General features: G+C 57.7%; 2 protein-coding genes across 22 annotated transcripts in view; one reads left to right on the top strand and one right to left on the bottom strand.

The window, feature by feature from the left end:
• Positions 1-1,807: 1,807 nt before the first annotated feature.
• Positions 1,808-17,299, bottom strand: DFFB (DNA fragmentation factor subunit beta). 20 transcript variants are annotated; one of them, XM_031019129.2, is made up of 9 exons: positions 16,886-17,299; positions 15,711-15,837; positions 10,721-10,909; positions 9,843-9,922; positions 9,562-9,732; positions 8,623-8,744; positions 7,721-7,821; positions 7,019-7,167; positions 5,424-6,267 (listed from the first exon to the last, which is right to left on the bottom strand). In XM_031019129.2, the coding sequence occupies exons 1-9, from the start codon at positions 17,006-17,008 to the stop codon at positions 5,968-5,970; spliced, it is 1,362 nt and encodes a 453-aa protein (XP_030874989.2). In that variant the 5' UTR covers positions 17,009-17,299; the 3' UTR covers positions 5,424-5,967. The 20 variants fall into 20 exon arrangements, 11 of the variants coding, with proteins under 11 accessions (XP_081673472.1, XP_006748241.1, XP_081673466.1 ...); XM_081817346.1 differs by lacking the exons at positions 5,424-6,267; positions 7,019-7,167; positions 8,623-8,744 and adding exons at positions 1,808-3,033; positions 13,681-13,713 and having other exon boundaries at positions 10,721-10,936; positions 15,696-15,837; positions 16,886-17,291; XM_006748178.3 differs by lacking the exons at positions 5,424-6,267; positions 7,019-7,167; positions 8,623-8,744 and adding an exon at positions 1,808-3,033 and having other exon boundaries at positions 16,886-17,281.
• Positions 17,300-17,351: 52 nt separating this feature from the next.
• Positions 17,352-18,530, top strand: part of CEP104 (centrosomal protein 104) — a 35,543-nt gene continuing 34,364 nt past the window's right edge. For both annotated transcript variants that reach the window (XM_081817337.1, XM_081817336.1), the window contains exon 1: positions 17,352-17,595. The gene's annotated coding sequence lies outside the window, so the exon portion shown is untranslated. The remainder of the gene's footprint in view (positions 17,596-18,530) is intronic.

Genomic DNA, 18,530 nt, shown 5'->3' with positions numbered 1-18,530 from the left:
GTACTGGCTTCTGGGAGAAGCATATGCCTGAAGCGAGCACACCCGCAGGAGATGCGCGGCCACATTCCCACCAAAACGCAAAGTGAAAACTGCGTGCTCCTAGGGGACCAACCCCTGCTCACGCCACGCAGAATATCTGGGGTTGGGAAGATGGTACAGTTGTGTAAGTCTGCTGGTTACTCCCAGGTGAGGGGGGACGTTAGCAGGTGTCCCCTGCGGAGCCAGCAGTGATCGGCGGAGCTCACGTGCTGCAGGACAGCACAACAGAAATGTCACCCTGAGGCCCGTGCGGGGTGACGTCAGCCATATGGAAGGAAGCAGGCTCAGCCCTGGGGACAAAATGAAGTTTCAGGAAGCCTATTAAAGGAGCTGTCAACTCTCACCCACTTTAGTTGTGAGTGCTCGGTGATCTATCCTGCCTCGATTGTCTGCCAGTGTTTAAAATGAATGCCGGCTCCAGGCCCTGTTACAGTGTGAATTTCTAGAAACACTCTCTAACGTGGGTCTTCACACAACGACGGGCCTGTGGTTGGGTGAGCGGTGTAGGAACTAGGAGAGCCGTCTGCCGCGCCGTCTTCAGCGCCTGTTGTGCAGGGGACCCTCAGACCCGCTCCTACAACTCCCAGGACTCAGGAGAAGCCACGATACTCACGGTCCCGTTTACCACAGGGAAAGCACACACGGGGCCAAGTACCAGAGGAACGGCCTCCCGCGGTGTCTCCCGGGGGCGGCACAGACGCGAGCCTCATTCTCCAGCCACCCGGGAAGCTCCCCCAGGCCTTACTGGGATCAGTCACACAGGCTTGGAGTGCGCACCTGGCATTGAAACCCACCCCCACCCCCCGCCTCTCCTCATCAGCCCCGGCCTTGTTCACACCCCTCACTGGCCTCCTTCGGCACTGACCGCCCCCCACTCCCCACCCCGACTCTGCACGGCCGGCTCCCTCCTCTGGCTTCCCTGCCCCAGCTCCCCATCCTGGCTGCCATCAGAGGCTGACTGCCGGCCGCCCCCTCCCGTAAGCTGCAGGACCGGGGTTTAGAGGTCCTCCCTCTGCAGCCTTGCCGACCAAAGAGCCTGCGGCAAGTGGAGGGCCTGCCAGTACAAGGGACCTCATGCCCAGATGTCACGGCAGTTCTGCACCCACAGATCACCAGACCCTACACTCCCAGCTCCTAGATTTTCCCTCCCTTCCTTTGTTGAAAACAGACTGCAAACCCCTATTTTGCGAAGAGGTTGTGCTACCAACTCTAACCTGGGAGTCTGAGGGGGACATAACTGCCTGGTGACCCCCTCCCGTCTGTAACAGTCACCCAGCACCCAGGCCGAGGGCCCCAAAACAAGTAAACTCAACTGCATCGCAACCAGGAGAGCCTCGCAGCTCTTGCTCGAGTCAGACTGGATTTCCGCGTCCTGCATCCCGAGGGGATGTAAGTGCCCGTCAGAAAGGTGAGCAGGAGCTCGCTCAGGAGCGGAGGGCAGTGGGGGAGGCAGCAGAAGTCCTAGCAGATCAGATCTCTGAGCCCAGCCGGGCGGGCGGCCCCTGCCCCGCTGCTGGGCTGGAGGAGGGTCCACGGGACAGCTCAGCAGACTCAGTATCGGGCCCACGTCCCGACCCCCCCCACTGGTGCGCTTCCCCGCGGGGCCAGGTGAACACCACGTGCTAAGGTCCCACGTGCAGGACTGGCTCATCCTAAGACATCTCTATTTCAGTGAAGAAAATGGAATGATTTGCATCATTTTTTAAAAATCACTGACCCTTTGTTTTTGTCCTTATTTTTATCATTCCCAGCAAACTTTGGACACGTCTACTTCTAAAAAATCTTTATTGGTTTTTACGATTATACAAAAGTAAAAATTCAACTACGATCTGTAGGACTTTAAAAAAGTAAATTTTAAAAGATTATGAAATAAGTGCTTATTTCAAAAACTTCAAGTTTTATGAAATACATGACTTGGAAAATTAGCCCTTTATAATCCACTGCACCCCCACCGCGGCCCCAGGGTTATTGTTGTCCAGACGGCACGTTTCCTCGCAGACTGTCCCGCGTGCACTAACACGCACGTGCGACACACATACACAGTTATAAAACCAGCAGGGCACACTCGGCGTGGTGAAGCCACTGACCACCTTCTGCACCTGACGCACAGCCCCCCGTTTCCGTACAGAAGCACAAAACTGCTACACAGCTTCGCATAATGTCGATGGGTAGGACTGAATCGTGACATCTGACCATTTCTGATTTACGAGAACAGCAATTTCCTGTGGTTCAGCACAAGACCACAGAGAGCCCTTCCCCTACGGACACACACGTGGAGGGTCTCCCGCTCTCCGCCACCATAAACGGTAGCGCCTGTCCTTGCACGTGCTTTATGGAATACAAACATTTTACCCCAGATGGGCTGCAACTCTTGGGAGCAATCAGAAAAGCCCAGAGGATAGAGCTCTGCATTTGTCGTGGGAGTGGAGACCCAGCCGAGAGCTGACACAGACTACTTGTCCCTCCAGCCAGCGCCGCCACGTCTGGCCCGACGCCGTGTCAGTGGGGAGGCCACCCTGCGTGCGCACGGCAGCGGGACCTTCGGGGCAGGAGGGGCCCCTGAGCTGAGGACAGGGCCTTGTCCCTGCAGACCCACACGCGTCCCGGCCGCGCACCAAACTGGTCCCCTGGCGCTTGGGCTCTCAGAGGTGCAAAGGCCGATTCAGAAATGTAATGAGGACCTCTGAAGTGTTTCCAGGAGCCATCGATAACAGCCACTGGAATCCCACACACCCAGGGGAGGAGGCACGTGCGGCCCGTCACTGGCACTTGCGGGCCGGCCGCCGCCTCTTCGGCTTCGTCTGCGGTTTGTAGATCCTGCGGGGGTCACAGCTGAGCTTGTGGGTGGTTTTCTTGTGGCAGGCGATGTGGACCAACTTCAGGTTCTCGGAGGTGAAGAGCAGGCTGTAGAAATACTCCCAGGCCACTTCTCTGCCGTCTCGCTCTGTAACGGCCTCAGCCAGCGCAGGGACCACCGTGCGCTTCTTTTCTATTCTGCAAAGGAAGTGAGAGCCGGTCAGCGTGCACCCTTGCCGTCCCGCGCACCTGCCAGGACATCTACTGCGACAGCACAGGACACTCCATACGGCCTCCGCTCGGCCACTGCAGCTGAACCACGAACCGACGTGGGGGCCCACAGGAAAAGACACGAGCACAGTGGTGCACGTTTCAAAAGGAGCTGCACTTGGAAACACCCCGAAGGAGCCGTGTGTCCAGGACACCTCATCTTGCTGTCGGCAGGAGGAAGACTGGGGGACAGTCCTTCTCGGGGGCATCACCGCACGCGGCCACGCCCGCCGGCCCGGCCTGGTCCAAGCAACTTGGCTTGTCTCCCGTAGGATGGCTGGGGCCGTGCACATCTTTAAGTCCTGGGAAGTACGCAGAAGGAAAGGGGTGGGGCCCGGCGTCCTCAGTCCCTCCTCAGCAGAACCCCAGAAATAAAGCCTTCCCCCTCGTTCTCCCTGGAGAGTGTCGTGGTGAGGGCTGACGTCTGTCTTTCCAACCCTAGCCTCATGCTTGTGTGCGTCCACACTGCTTTGTGTAAGCCTGTTTCACTTATAAACAAACCATTCAAAGCCCGTGTACTAATGGGGACGGAAGCTTGCGGACCGACAAGAAGGAATCAGAAGTACCACAGCTGGAGGACCAAAGCACACAGACTCGTGTCCCCACAGCACAGAAACGCTGAATAAAAGGGAAAAGAAGTACATACTTGAGATCACAAGAAAGAAGGGGGGCCCCCCTGCCAGAAACAGAGACGTCCATGCTTGATCCGCAGGGGTGAGCCACCCTTCTGCAGCCCACTAGGGCTGTGGTCCAGAAAGGGGCCCAAGGGGAGAGCCGGGGAGGTGGGACGGAGACCCCACTGCAGCTGTTAGTGTGGGAAGGGAAGTGGCAGGGAGCCCCGGGCTCTGGGGAGGGAGAAAAAGCCACCCCGTCAGCTACCTTCTGCTGCATACCCAGCCCCAGAACAGAGGCTTGTGGGGGTCAGTGTGGCAGGGCTCCTGCTGACCCTGACCCACTCCTGTGGCTGGGCTGGCCAGAGGGCTGACTGGGGGCCGGGCTTTCTCCCCAGGGAGCCAGGTCAGGCCCCTCCCTGGGAATGGCAGCGCCCAGAGAACAGGCCCCAGCGTGCAAGCACGTATCAGGCCTCCGCTGGTATCCAGTCTGCTGGAGCCACGTGGCCGAGGTTTATTCAGTGACGGGAGGCGTCGGGAGAACCCACATGGTGCAGGGAGCGGGAGGTATGATTCGGGGAGCACCAACAGCATGACCATTTCCACAGTCACCCAGGAAGCCAGGACCCTCAGCTCACTGTTCACAGACACACAGTCCGACCTCACGCCGCCACACATGTGGGAGCCAAGCAAGAAATTAATACTCAGTTGTTTCAGAGCCACTGAAAGCCCTGGGTGTCTGGCAGAAACAAATGCAAAACCACTCTGTGGGGAAGGACAAGCCAGCACACACAGGACGTCCACAGAAAACAATCCTGCTGAGGATGAACTCGGAATCCAGACCCAGCAACGTCACCAGGAGCACACAGCAACAGGCAAGGACCCCCGAGAAAGACCCGGGCTACAGCCTCTGAGGCAGACCGCCGAGAGCTAGGGAGGGCTCCCTGAGACCTCTTCCGACGCCAACCGTGAAGTCCAGGGCTCCCCGACACCACCCACAGGTTTGAGAGTTTGCTTAACAGGCTCAGACGCCCCTGGACACTGTTATACTCACAGCTGTGGCTTATAATCATGAGAGGATGCAAATTAAAATCAGCCAAGGGAAGGGACTCACAGGTTAGAGTCCCGGAAAGTTCCAGATGCAGAGCTCCCACCGCCCTCTCCCTACGGAGGGCACAGACCCCCTTCGGCAGCGGTGGTGAGCACATGCGTGGGGTGGTGCCAGGCAGGGACGCTTCCCCAGGCCTCAGTGTCCAGTCTTTGTCGGGACTCGGACACGTGGGCATGGCTGGCCACCCGATGAGGAGCCTCATCTCCGGCCCCCACGGGACCCACAGCCCCCACCGCAATCACACTGCTAGACCACGCAGCGAACCACGGCCCGCAGGGGAGCAAGGACCCTCACAGGCAGGACACTCCAAGGGCTTCAAGGTGACCTCCCAGGGGCCAGGGGCCGAGGCCACACCTCTCTTTGGACACAGCTCAATTCCTTACAGCCATAAAACAAATATGCTTAAAATGAATAAAGTGATTTAAAACAGAAATAATAATGAAAAAGGCTGGCTTGGTCAGACAGGCATGCGACTCTTGGTCTTGGGGTTGTGAGTTCAAGCCCCGTGCTGGGTGTAGAGATTACTTAAAAATAAAATCTTTAAAAAAATAAAAAATAAAATAAAAATAAATAAAAAATATAATGAAAACAGACTGGTATGGAAAGGCTTGTTTTACAAAGAACCCAGAAGCACTTCCAGGAAGGAAATACGGACGCGGTGGACAGACAGGAGGCGCTCCAGCTGCAGAGGGAACAAGTGAATGAACAACAGGCAAGCGTCCGAGGCGGCCCGGGCGCGTCGCAGACACCACGCTCTGGGGGCGAAAGCAACAGACATAATTTCCCCGAGTTCAGGAGCTGGGGGACTGGGGGGGCCGGCCAGGGCGAGCCGAGAGTCCCTGGCTCAGAGAGGCGGCCTCTTTCCTCACGGGACAGTCCGGCAGGTCAGGCCTGCCCTCGCCACAGCCGCCCTGGGGACCCATCCCCAGACACAGTCACGCTGGCCATCAGGGCTTCGACGTACGAATGCGGGGCCACAGCTCAGCCCGTGGCCGGATGTGGCCAGGAACACGGCAGCAGAGCTGGAGTCTGAGCTGATGCAGCCCGGGGGAGCCAGGATGAGAAGGCCCAGCATGCAGCTGTGGAGAGTTCCAGAAGAGCCGGACAGGAAGAAGCCGAGAAGTCGTGACTAATAAATGCTCAGGAGTCTTCCAAAATCCAGGAGGAAGTTGTCTCAGAACAAGGAAGACAAGTCCCAGTCAGAACGTGAAGGAGAGATCTGCACCCACACACGCTCCATGTTCCAGGAGAAAGCCGCTCGAGAGCTGCCACCGAAGAGGCAGAAAGCAGCCGACGCCCGGAGACCCCACTGTCCCGGCTTCCAGGTTCTGAAGGGGGACCCCTGACGCCCCAAACAAGCACGCAAGAGTCCAGGCTACAGGGACGTCTTCCAAGACGAAGAGCACAGAGCGCCCACAGACCCGCATGGAAGCCACGCGTCTGAAATCAGAAAGGAGGCCGGAGGTCAGACGCGCAGAGAAGCCGGCCGGGCTGCTGGAAGGCGTTAGTGCCGTATTTACAGAGAGAAACTATGACCGAAGCCACCAGTGCTCCCGCGTCTGCTGCCTCGTCTGCACTCCGCTCCAGGCTGGCCTGTCCCGCCCTTTAAAGCTGGGACCGACCCCTCGATCCATGTCCCCACGTCCCAGTGAGTCACGGAAAGTAGCAGACGATGAGCTGGAGAGCCAGGGGTCATCTTGGGGTGCTCGGTGCCCGTCAGAAGGGGTGAGACCCTGCGCCCTCCCTAGAGGGGAGCTCACCCCGCGGCTCAGGCACCAGGACGGTCCTAGTCCCCTGGAGGTGCGCCCCCCTCCCCGGCACCCGGGTAATGGCCGGCGGGGCCCGAGAATCTGCCTTCCTGACCAGGCCCCAGATGCTGATGCAGCTGCCAGCCCACAGACCACACCTACATGGCCCAGAACCAGAGACCATGCTCACCCCAGGCTGTCCTATAAACGGTGGAAACTTAGACCAGACACGCCTACCGGGACGGAAATGCAGGTTCCCGTGACATTCTATTCACAGAGTGAAGCGCTCACAAATGTCCCAAAGCTCATCCCCGTAAGCATAACGTAGGATGGAGAAGCACTGTGCGGCATCACCACGTGTGACCCCTTAGGTCCGTTCTCAAACTCAGACCTCCAGGGGAAAGGCCTGGAGCCTGATACCTATCAGAAGGAAACGCACAAACCTCAGAACAGTTCCTGGGGGCGGAAGGGAATGGATCCAGAAGGGGTGGGACGGCAGCCTCGACTGTCCCCATAACGTCCTGTATGCGCTCAGTACCATCTGGTCCCCAAAAGCGGTATGGCCACTTGAAGGGCATTGGAAGATCTCTGTCTTCATAAAGCAGAGACAAGGACGTCATTATATCCCAAGAAAGCATCTCCGTTAAGATAACACAATTTTATTTCTGCCGTTTCTTAAAATGAGCTCGTACACATAGAAAAACAATCCTGCTGGCCTTCACTCATTCGGGTGAAAGTAGGAAATGCCCTACATACTGAATCAGAGCTCCCGCTCTGAGCTCATCCTGGTTCAGGCAGGAGACCCCCCCACCCCCACCCCACTGAGTGTGCCCACTGGGCCCCACAGATGGGAGCTGGACGGGATAGAGGGGGCATGCACCAGGTCGCATGGATGTGGACGGGGCTCTGGACCGGCTCCTGTCAGAGCCTGCCACGGTGAAGGACACCTAATCACACAGGTTAGGAGCGTGCATCCGGCACCCCACCTCCCCTACACACTCAGGACGAGCTCAGCACAGGAAACACAAGGCAGCCGGCCAGCCACGGTTGCCACGGCACGGACAGGCCCCAGCAGCTGCTCTTTGGGTCCGTGAATTTAGCTCTCAACAACAAACAGCCCTGACCTCCCCAGAACCCGTACTCACATGTGGTCCAGGTTCCACGTGCTGAAGAGGACCCGGCTCTCCCTGTTACCGTAGGGATTGATGGAGTGTTTGGACGCACAGGTGTCCATGTCAAAAGGACCCTAGGTCAAAAGAGAACAAGGTCCACCAAGTGAGCCCAGCTCTTACCCACTGGTCTTATGTCAAGTTAGATGAGCTGAGAAGAAGGTCCCACCCGGTAGGGGATTCAGTCTGTTTGGGCCTATTAGGAATTCTGTCTTTGGAATGGTACCCCCTTTTCCCTCGTGACCCCCAGTATGATACTCCACATTGGCCATGGGGACAAGCTAGCTCCTGCTATTGTTAGGAAAGCCAGCTTCCCAACCGTGCACCTCCTGGGTCTCCACACCCCGACAGACAGACCCACTGTGTCCAGCCCTCCCCACGCGCCTGGGAGCACACGCCATCACCCGCCCTCGTGGGGAATGAAGGCCCACGGCCAGCGCCCACATGCTGGCTGCTCCCTATCTGCTCCACGTGCCTTCCCGGTATTTCCCCACAACCCCAACGCAGAGGCTGGGCATCAGAGACGTCAAATAGTCTGGACTGCCCAGCTTTGGTTTTCCTGTGGTCAGTGTTCCTGGCCATGTCGCACCTTCAGTCACTCCTTTCACAGATGTCTGCTGAGCACATGCCACGTGCCGTGACCCCATCCACCGTCCTGTGTTCCAGACACCCCCAAGGCTCGCAGCTCCCCAACAGAGCCCACTGCCCCCTCTTCCCCACCCTCGTGCCCTTGCGGGGTCACTTGTCCACTCCCACCGCACTGTTCTAGGGCGTCACCTCCTCCCTGAAGCCCCCGGCTCACCCCACCCAGGACTAGCCTGTCCCCCGAGGGCCTGCACAGCCTCCCAGCTCCAGGCCCACTGCCCTCACTTGCTTACAGGCCTCGGGCCTCAAGCCTCCCGATGATGTCAGGCTGAAATCTTTTGTCTTTGCTCCTCCTCCGTGAAACACCTGGGCTCAGGCGACGCTCATGGAGAGTACGCGGGAGGTCACTCAGAGGCTAACGTGCAGTTGGTTGGGAAGGAGCAGTGTTCTGCTGGTCAGGGCCCATCACCCACGGAAGGAACTGCCCAGGCAAAAGCACTGGGAGCCCGTCTGTGGGAGGGAGGCCGCGCCGGCCTCCAGGGTCTGTACCCTCAGGCTACCAGTGGGGGGAGGAGATTTTACCGGAAATGCAAAGGGGCCCAGGTACTCCCCGGAGCCCAGGAGGCCAGGAAGGAGGCGTGGGCAGCAGAACGGCCCCTGCCCATCCTTGCAAAGGCCACCAGCTCCAAGCCCCGTGACTCATGACCCTAGTCGGTAGCCTGTTGGACAGTGGTGCCTCTGTAATTTCTCCGAGTGCCCGGGAGGAGGTCCAGAACGCTGCTTCTGGCCGCTGCGACCCCGCCAGGTCACATCTGGCCACAAGTCCTGAAATCTGAGCTGCCATCCAGAAAGCTTCCCCGGGGGGCCACGTTTCAGCAGCTGTGACACTGTCCTTCTCTTATCTGCCCATCCCCCTCCTCCCAAGGGGAGCGAAGGGGAGGCCTCCACTCCCGGGACAGCCGCGCACTCCCGCCACATCAGCGGTTCTCAGAGGAGGGCCCAGACCAGCAGCGCCCCCAGGGACGCTGTCAGAAGGGCTGCTGAACCAGCAGCTGGGGGCCGGGAAGCGGGGCGTCTTGTATCGACCGTCGGGCGGGGAAGGGGGTTCCAATTCCACTGCAGTCGGAGAACCACGGGCTGAGCTGACCCTCCCCTCACGCCGACGCCCGGAGGGAAGCCGCGGGAGGGCTGGCTCAGCAGCCGCCTGGGTGGCCCCGGGACCCATGGCGCACCTGGCAGCAGAACCAGCCCTCGGACGAGCAGAGCCGGCCGCCTGCCTCGGCGCCTCTGTCGAAGTAGCTGCCGTTGTACTGCGCTGCCCTGAGCTCCCGGCACATGACGTCCACGATGCGGGAATACTCCTCCCGAGCCTCCACGCCGACCACGGAGGCGTAAGAGTTCACCTGGAAGAACCAAGGGCCACGGCTGAGCGCTGGCGCACGATGTCCCAAAACCCAGAGTCGGGCGGGCTCCGCGGCCTCCGCCCCTCTGCCCGCACGCCCCGCGCTCCGACCTCTCTCAGGTAGCTCCGGATCCGGCTCTCGCAGCTGTACCTCAGGTACCCAGACTTACTCCTGAATCGAGACTCCAAACCTGCCAGGAACAGACAAGGGCCCTGTGGCGTCCGCGGCCACAGGCTGGGCGCACCGCCGGCCTCACCTGAGAAGCGTGCGGTGTCCTGCTCGCAGGCTCCGGTTCTCTCTGCCTGGAGAGGGTCCCCGGGCCCCCCTCGTGGGCATCTAGAGGCCACCGAGGGCCTCTGCTCCTGCCCCCCAGCCCCCTCGTCCACGGAGCTGCTCCGACCGGCTTAAAGGCCGACCCCGAGGTGGACGCACCACGTGTCCGTGGCCAGGTGACGGACAAGCAAACGTGGTCCAGCCACGCAGGAGAATGTGAGTCAGCCTGAAGAAGGAAGGAGGCTGTGACACACGGGACGACACACGTGGCCCGCGAGGGCACGGTGCTGAGTGAAACCGGCCAGGCTCGGGACACACCCTGTGTGATCGCGAGTGAGGGCCTACGGGAGTCAGATCAGAGACCAGGTGAGCAAGCGCGGGCTCCAGGGGCCGCGGAGCGGACGTGGGGGCTGGTGTCTAACAGGCCACGGTTTCAGTTGAGGAACGTGAGAAAGTTCTGGAGACAGATGGCGGTGACAGCTGCACGCCAAGGCAAACGTGCTCAACCCCATTAAACTATGCACTTACACTGGTTAAAATGGAAAATTTTATGTTACGTCCACTTTTCCCCAGCTCAGAAATAAAAAGGCCAGCCCCAGGGCTGCGAGAGCAGAGGAGCCAGGCAAGGCCCCGGCCCGGGAACTGCAGGGGGCCTGGGCTCCCCCCTGCAAGGCCGGCTCTGAGCCAGCCCTCCCACCCCCAGCCCCCCAGCTACCTTCGAACCACGGCGGGTCCTCGGCCCTGGTCTCGGCCGCGATGTTCTCGCTGACGGTGTGCAGGAGGTCGGCCAGCAGCTTCTGCCGCAGCGGGGCCTGCTCGTCGGAGAGCAGCTGCTGGGCGGCCTGGATGAGCCCCGCGTGCGGCTTGTGGAACGCGCTGAGGAGGCGACTGATGTCACTCACATCTGCCACCAGAAGGGGGACCGACAGAAAAGCGAGCAGTCCTTGAGGGCCGCCGCGGGAAGACACGGAGCTGCCGGCCGTGAGAATGGGCTCTCGCACGTCCAGCACCTCCTCGCTTCTGGAACTGCCCAACCTCAGGGATGCCCTGGGCCCCAGGCCTTGCCCAGACACCAGCGAGCCGTTCCCCTGGGCCTGCGCCCGGGTACCCTCCCCGCAAGTGATGCGGGGTCGGATGTGGACGGGACAGCACCCAAGCAAGTGGCTGCCCTTCTCGTCCCCAAACAAAACCTCCCACATCCTTGGGCTTCCTTCTAGACCTCCCTCTGGGTCTCCCCCCGACGGTGCTGCCCCCCCGGAAGCCTCCGCACACACCCCTGCTCATGGCCGAGCAAGCACTGAGGACCCAGCGGACTCAGAGTCTACCAAGACCCTTCGTGACGCCTCAGCCATAAATGGCTGTGTGCACAAAGAACGATGCCCCACGCCCCAGCGGGGTCGCTCCAGGGACGAGGCTGTTCAGTGCTCGAGAATCAACCAGTATCGTCCGCCCTTGATGGGCTAAAGAAAAATAATCCCATGATCACGTGAATCCGCTGATGCAGGAGGCTGCGGAGAAATTCTTCCAGGCCAAGGACTTGGTGAGAAGTTTCCAGACTTAGCCTGGAGAGCACGAGCACAAAAGGAAAGCACGGACAACGTGGGCTTCACCAAAATGGGAAACTTCTGCTCCGTGAAAGAGCCTGTTCCGGGGATGCAAAGACAAGCGACAGAGGAGGAGGAAAGCCCACAAGCCACACACCTCACAAAAGACTTGTATCCAGAACACATCATGAGAAAAACCCAAAACTCAGCAGTTAAAAACTCCAATGAGAAGACAGACAAAAGACAAATGGACAAAAAGACACTTGCCCAGAGAGGACAGATGGATGGCCGACAAGCCCAGGGAAAGGCAGCCACACTGAGACAGCCCTGCACACCCATCAGGGTGGCTGGGACAGAAGACAGCCACACCGCCCAAAGCTGGACGGGGGACGGGTGCTGCCACTCTGGAACACAGCCCATTTCTCTGTTTGAAAAAAAACCACTTGGGGCGCCTGGGTGGCTCAGTCGTTAAGCGACTGCCTTCGGCTCAGGTCATGGTCCCAGGGTCCTGAGAGCGAGCTCCGCATCCGGCTCCCGGCTCGGCGGGAAGCCTGCTTCTCCCTCTCCCACTCCCCCTGCTTGTGTTCCTGCTCTCGCTATCTCTGTCTCTGTCAAATAAATAAATAAAATCTTTAAAAAAAAACCACTTGATTGAGATGGGGTCCCCACCCCTCACAACCCACCCACACGAAACGTACAACCCCGTGCTTCCTAGTTTGTGAAAAAATGGGCAAAGGTTATATATTCCACCGTGCGAATACACACTTTGTTCACCCGTTTGTCTCTCAGGGGACACTATTTGGGGTTCCACCTTTTGGCCATGATGAATAAAGCTTCTCTAAGTAATCATGTGCAAGTCTTCGTGTGGACGTGTGCTTTCGTTTCTCTGGGGTGTGCACTAGGCGTGGGACTGCGGGGTCGCAGCTGATGCTGTTGACTCATGGGGGGGCCACCAGCCTGTCCCCACGGCAGCTGCACACTTCACACCCTCCAGCAATGGGCAAGTGTTCAGGTTCCTCCACGTGCTGCTCACCAGCATGTAACTAGCCCAGCGGGTGTGAGGGGACGCCTCACTTTGGGTGTGATTTGCATTTCCCGGATGACGAATGATGTCATCTTTCCATCTTGTTTGCCATCTGAATATCTTCCCTGCAGAAATGTCTATTCAGACCCTCTGCCCATTTTTAAATTGGGTTGTCTTTCACTGTTGGGTTGTAAGAGTTCCTTATTAACTCTGGATACAAGTCCCTTACCAGACACACGATTCGCGAATTCCTTCATCCATCCTGTGGGTTGTCTGTTCACCTTGATGCTGTCACAAAAGTCTTACATTCTTAAGTCAAATGTATCTATCCTTTTTCTCCGGTTGTTCACGTTTTTGGTATCATATATAAGAATCCTTAGTCAAATTCAGGGTCATGAAGATTGACTGCCCTGTTTTCTTCCAAGGGTTTTAGATTTTTAGCTCTTGCATTTAGGTCACTTACCGCATTTTGAGTTGATTTTTGTATATGGTGCCAGGTGAGGGCCCGGCCCACTCTTCGGCATGTGGATGTCCCGTTGTCCCAGCATCACTTATTAAAGAGATTATTCTTTCCCCCACTGGATGGTCTTAGCGCTCTTGTCACCATCAGCTGATCACAGACACATCAGTTCATCTCTGGACTATCTTCTAGTCCAATGTCTTGACTACTGTTGCTTTGTAGTAAGTTTTTAAATTAGGAAGTGTGAATGCTCCTCCTATGTTCTTGCTCAAGATTGTTTTGGCTATTTTGGGTCCCTTGAAATTACATATGAATCGGGGATTAGAATCAGCTTGTCGGTTTCTGCAAAGGAACCAACTGGAATTCCAATAGGGACTGGGATGATCTGCAGATCAATTTGAGGAGTATGGACATCTTAACAGTGTTAAACCTTCTGACCCATAAACACAGTGTATTTTCCCATGCATTTAAATCCTTATTTTCTTGGAACAACATTTTATACTCTTCAGATTATAAGTTTTGTACTTCTTTTGTTACAGTTATTCCTAAGTGTTTTATTCTTTTTGATTCTACTGTAAATATAACTGTTCCCTTAATTTCATTTTAGGTTATTCATTGCAAGTATACAGAAACAAAGTTGAGTTTTGTGTATCGATCCTGTATCCTGCAGTGCTGATGAACTCACTGATCAGTCTAAAAGTTTTTTAGTGGATTCCTTAGAATATTCTATACACAAGATCACAGTGTCTGCGAATAGTGACAGTTTTACTTCTTCCTTTCCAATCTGGATGCCTTTATTCTTCTTGACTAACTGCCCCGTGTAAAACCTCCAGGACAACGTTAAAGAGAAGTGACAAGAGTGGACATCCTTGTCGTTAAAAATTAAACACACACTTACGATACGACCCAGCAACTGTACTCCTGACATTTATTCCAAAGAAATGCAAACTTATGTCCGCACAGAAACCTGTACCTGACCGGCCGTGTGGGCTTTATACGTAACAGCCCCACACTGGAAACCAAAACGTCTCTCAGTAGGTGAATGGGTAAACAAACCGTGGCACAGCCACGTCACGGAATGCCACTCAGTGATAAAAAGGAACAGACTACCGGTACACACACCACGTAGATGGCTCTCAGGGGCGTACTGCTGAGTGAGAACAGCCCATACACTGTGCGAGTCCATTTCCCTCATGGTCTCGAGATGACGTTACGGAGCCGGAAAACACATCAGTGGTTGCCAAGGATGAGGGACAGCGGGGCTGCGAGGGGAAGGCATGGTTATAAAGGGGCAGCGTGCGGCAGAACTTTGTGGTGGGGGTGGGACGCTTCTGTACCTTGACTGCGCACACACAAGCCCACGCAGTGATAAAACGACACAGAACACATGCCCTGCACCAAGGTCAGCCTCCTGGTTTGGATGCTGCACTATGACTATGTCAACTGCACCCTTTAGGGTTCACTATCTTTGTAACTTCCTACGAATCTATCACTATTTCAAAATAAACAATTTAAATTTTTTTTAAAAGAAGTTTACCAAGTAAAAGGACTAGTGGTCTCAGTGGAGAGAGGGGGATAAAGTGCCAGAGAAAGACAGACAGAAAGAAAGAGGGAGGGGGAGATAGGGAGAGAGGGAAGAAAGAGAGGGAAGAAGAGAGAGCTAGAGGTAGGGACGGAGGGAGACAAGGAGGGGGTAGGTGGGAGTGGGGAGGACAGCAACCCAGCCTGGTCTGCTCTCAACTACATCATGAAATGGGAAGGAGAAGGAACAGCCAAAGATTCTCAAGACCACAACCCTGTCCTGCCCAGTCCCCACCTCCTGCAAGAGGCCATCCCAGGTGGCATCACGGTGACTCTGCTTTCTGGCTGCCTCCTCTAGAAGGACAAGGCCCCACAGAGAAAGAGCACTTGCAACCTCAGAGCATGCACTAGACATGTGACCCCTCACTGCTAACAGCAGAGTCCCAACCGCAAGGCAAAGCCACACGCACACTACTCTAGGGCGTCCTTCTGGACCTCAGGCCGAAGAGGCGGATATCTCCATCCTCCGGGCTCCCACTTCCTTCCCCGGGCGACAGAAGCATCTCCTGAAATGTAAGCCACTTTGCATAAGAGCCACACAACCCTCCTAGGAGGAGAGCACACACGCTTTGCCACTGGCCTACGGCTGCAGTGTGGAACCTGTCGTCCAGCTGGTGCTGAAATACAGACACCCCTAAGGAACCACCCCTGGAAATAATTGCTCTGATAAGGCCCGCAACACGATAGCACTCCAGCAAGCACCAACACAGAACAGACACTGAGCACAGCTCCAGCCACCCTCGGAGCCACATGGAAAGGCGTCCCTCCCGCTGGCTCTGCCTCGCCCACAAACCCGTGCAGGCCCCAACCCCCCCAACCCCTCCCTTCTGCCCTCGGGAGTTACTAGGACAATGAACAGAAAATTTAAATAACTTAGAAAAGAAGAAAAGACACCTTAAACACCCAGCTGGACCACTGGGGTCCTGGGCCAAGAGGAGGGGCAGCTCACCCTGATGCTGGGGGCTTCCCGCTTTGGAGTTCTGGGCAGGAAGACCCTCCCCTTCCCCCCTTCCCAGGCTGGTGTCCATGGCAGGCCCCCAGCACCTCCAAAGCCAGTCTGGCTTCCCCACCAAGCTCCCACGTCCCCGCCACTTACAGCCTTGCCAGGTCTGGCCCGAGGTGAGAAGCAGCAGCTCCGAGTTGTCAGGGACACCCCAGAAGTAATCTCCGGTCAGCTCCGTGCCATCCTCATAGAGGCACAGGCGGGAGCCGGTGACAGGGAGCTGCGGAGAGGGAGGGCAGAGCAGGATGCTTCTGTGTTGGGTCTCAGGCAGGCCCACCCTGGGAGCAGTAACCTGAGGCCTTTCCGTCCGCGGTCCTCACAAACGTTTTAAAGAATCAAGAGCGGGATGCTGTCCACATTCTACAGGTGGACGAACACCTGAGACAGTGCTGGGGTCTCAAGTACCCACGTGTCGAAACAGACACCTCCTGCAGGTCGTTCTAAAATACAAGTCGTGTAAAAATGTAGACACAGCGGGGACGACTTTGCAGAATTCACCACACAGACCTTTTCGACAGGAGCTCCTGAAGGGCTCTGAAAATCCCAGCCTGTTGCAGAAAAGACGGCTGACTGCTTCCGCTAAGCGCATAAACACGTCCCCATCAAGAGCGCACATCACCTGACTGGTGTGGAGACACACCCACTCAACGCACTCTGCATCCTGGGCGATGACTTATTAAGGAGAACATCTTACTGAAAAGGACTCACGGCCTCTGGCTGACAAGGCGTCACCGGCACGCGGTACCACTAGTCCGATAACACTTGCTGGACTCTGATCAGCTTTATGAACATTGATGGCAACTCCGCGCGCACCTGCACCCACACATACACACACCCACAACCCACGCTGCTCCAAGTCCAAGTCCAGCCAAGAAAACAAATGCGTAAGAATCCAGTAGGAACGATGACTGGAATCGCTGGAACAATAGTGCTAGAAGGGCCTTTCGTGGGCCTCTGAGCTCAAGTCCTTCATTTTACAGAGGGGGGAAACTGAGGCCCAGACAGGCCACGGGGCTGTGTCCTGGAGCACACAGCAAATTAGCAGACGTGCGCTAGAACCGGAGTCCCAGAATCTCAGGCCAGGGCTGCCGCGATCCTCGTGGTCAGAGAGGGAGGAGTTGTCCCAGAACCCCTCCACCAAGTCCCGCTGAATGGGGCTCAGTAACTAGAGGAGGAAGTTAGAGGCGGCGCCCGGTCCCCGGACCCTGGCCACGGGCAGCTGCACGTGGAGGCACCCGGTACTCCCACTCCCACCCCGCGCCAGGCACCTGAAAGTGGCGGCACCCCTTCTGCAGCACCTCCGAGCAGCTCCAACCCGCCACCCCAAACTTCCTCTGGCTGTGCAGAGCCCGCAGCCTGAACGTCTTGGGCTTCCGGAACACCGCAGACATCCTCAGGGCCTCCGACCCCGCCGGCGGCACGTGCTTGGCGGACCGCTCAGGCGGGTCCTCTCCCAGGCCGCAGAGATCAGCTGAGCGGCGAGGGTCCTACGCCTTGTGGGCTCTGCTGCGGGACCAAAGTCGCGCGGAGTGCCCCGGAAACTCCATTACCCAGAAGGCCCGGGGAAGCGGAGGCGTGGCCCCGCCTTGTGCGCAGGCGCCGTCCCCCAGAGACTCCATTACCCAGAAGGCCCAGGGAAGCGGAGGCGCGGCCCCGCCTTGTGCGCAGGCGCTGTCCCCCAGAGATTCCATTACCCAGAGGCCCGGGGAAGCGGAGGCACGGCCCTGCCTTGTACGCAGGCGCGGCCTGGCCGGGCCGGCCTGGTTGTCATGAGAGCAGCGGCCGCGGCCCTGGCGCTGGGCGCAGGAGGCCGGGGCTGCTCCTCGGCGGCCGCCGCCGCTGCGGCTCGGGGGTGCGGACCGGCCGTGGACGGCGGAGGAGGCGCCACCTGAGCTCCGGAAGGCGCTGCCGAGGGGAGGCGGAGGGCCCTGGGGACCGTGCAGGCGCCGAGGTCCGGGCGGGCCTTCGGTCCTGACAGGTACCCCGAGCCCCGACAACGCGCGCACCCGGGATACGGGGCCTGGCGGGTGTGGGCGCGGCCGGGACAGTCGGGGGCCGGGGGCTGGGCCCAGGGCGCGGGGCCTGCCGGGGTGGGCGCGATCGAGGGGTGGGGGATCCGGCCGGGGGCGGGAGCTAGTACGGAGGGTGCCCTTGCCGCGGTGGGCGCTGCCCGCCGCAGCCCAAGGTCCGGCCGGCGGTGGCCTCCAGCCCGCGCCGGATTTAGCGTCGGGTACAGTGCGCACGTCCGGACTTCCCTGTTCTGGGCGCACAGATGACCCAGAACCCTACCTGAGCCGGGTGAAGAATGTGGCTCCGCCCCTGTGCGGGTTCAGGGCGTCTCTCCACCCCCTACCCCCCGTTTGGTACCTATTCAGTTTCAGACAGGCTCCGTGGCACTCTCAGTCTTTAAGATTACTTGACCAAAAATTATTTACTCGTGTAACATTTACGTTTTCATGAGAAGAAAAAGTGGAAACAAGGTTTGTCTCCTCGTCTTGTAGCAAAATTTGGGAGGTCGCTGAATTGTTGCGGTTTAATTCAGAGATGTCAGCAATCCTGATACATAACTGGAAAGGTACATATCGATAGACTTGGTGCAGGAACCCCCGAGCTACCTTGGTCCATGCAGGCGCCAGCGTAGCGTGGAAGCCGTGGGCAGCAGGTGCCGCCTGGAGGCCCGCACGCTGATGGCTGAGTATTCAACAGAGCCTTGATCTTCCCCAGAATGTTAGTGGTGATTTTATAGTCCAAGAGGAGCATCCGTTAGTGACACCGCAAGTACCATGTAACACTCTGGAGGGTCTCCTCAAAGAGGACCCTAGAGGACAAGGTGGAAGAGCTTTGGAAGAGGGTAGCCAAAAAGGAATCCTTTTCAACTGCTTAAAGTGAGATAATAATGTTGTCTCTACAGCG

The sequence above is a fragment of the Leptonychotes weddellii genome, chromosome 4, assembly GCF_054177405.1.
Source record: "Leptonychotes weddellii isolate Sample4059 chromosome 4, ASM5417740v2, whole genome shotgun sequence".
Taxonomy (NCBI): Eukaryota; Metazoa; Chordata; class Mammalia; order Carnivora; family Phocidae; genus Leptonychotes; species Leptonychotes weddellii.
Note: the sequence above shows the minus strand (reverse complement) of the source record. Positions and strands in the feature narration are given on the sequence as shown.

Bases quoted from the DNA above. Each gene is read 5' to 3' on its own strand.
- DFFB (XM_081817338.1), bottom strand. From the start codon at position 11,204: ATGTGGGAGGTTTTGTTTGGGGACGAGAAGGGCAGCCACTTGCTTGGG. The intron at 8,745-9,561 runs GTGCGCCATGGG...ACTGCACGTTAG, and splicing joins AGGGCTGGTTCTGCTGCCAG to CCTCTGAGTGACCTCCCGCG. The intron at 6,268-7,018 runs GTTTGTGCGTTT...TTCTGATTTCAG, and splicing joins CCCCCAGGAACTGTTCTGAG to ACGCGTGGCTTCCATGCGGG.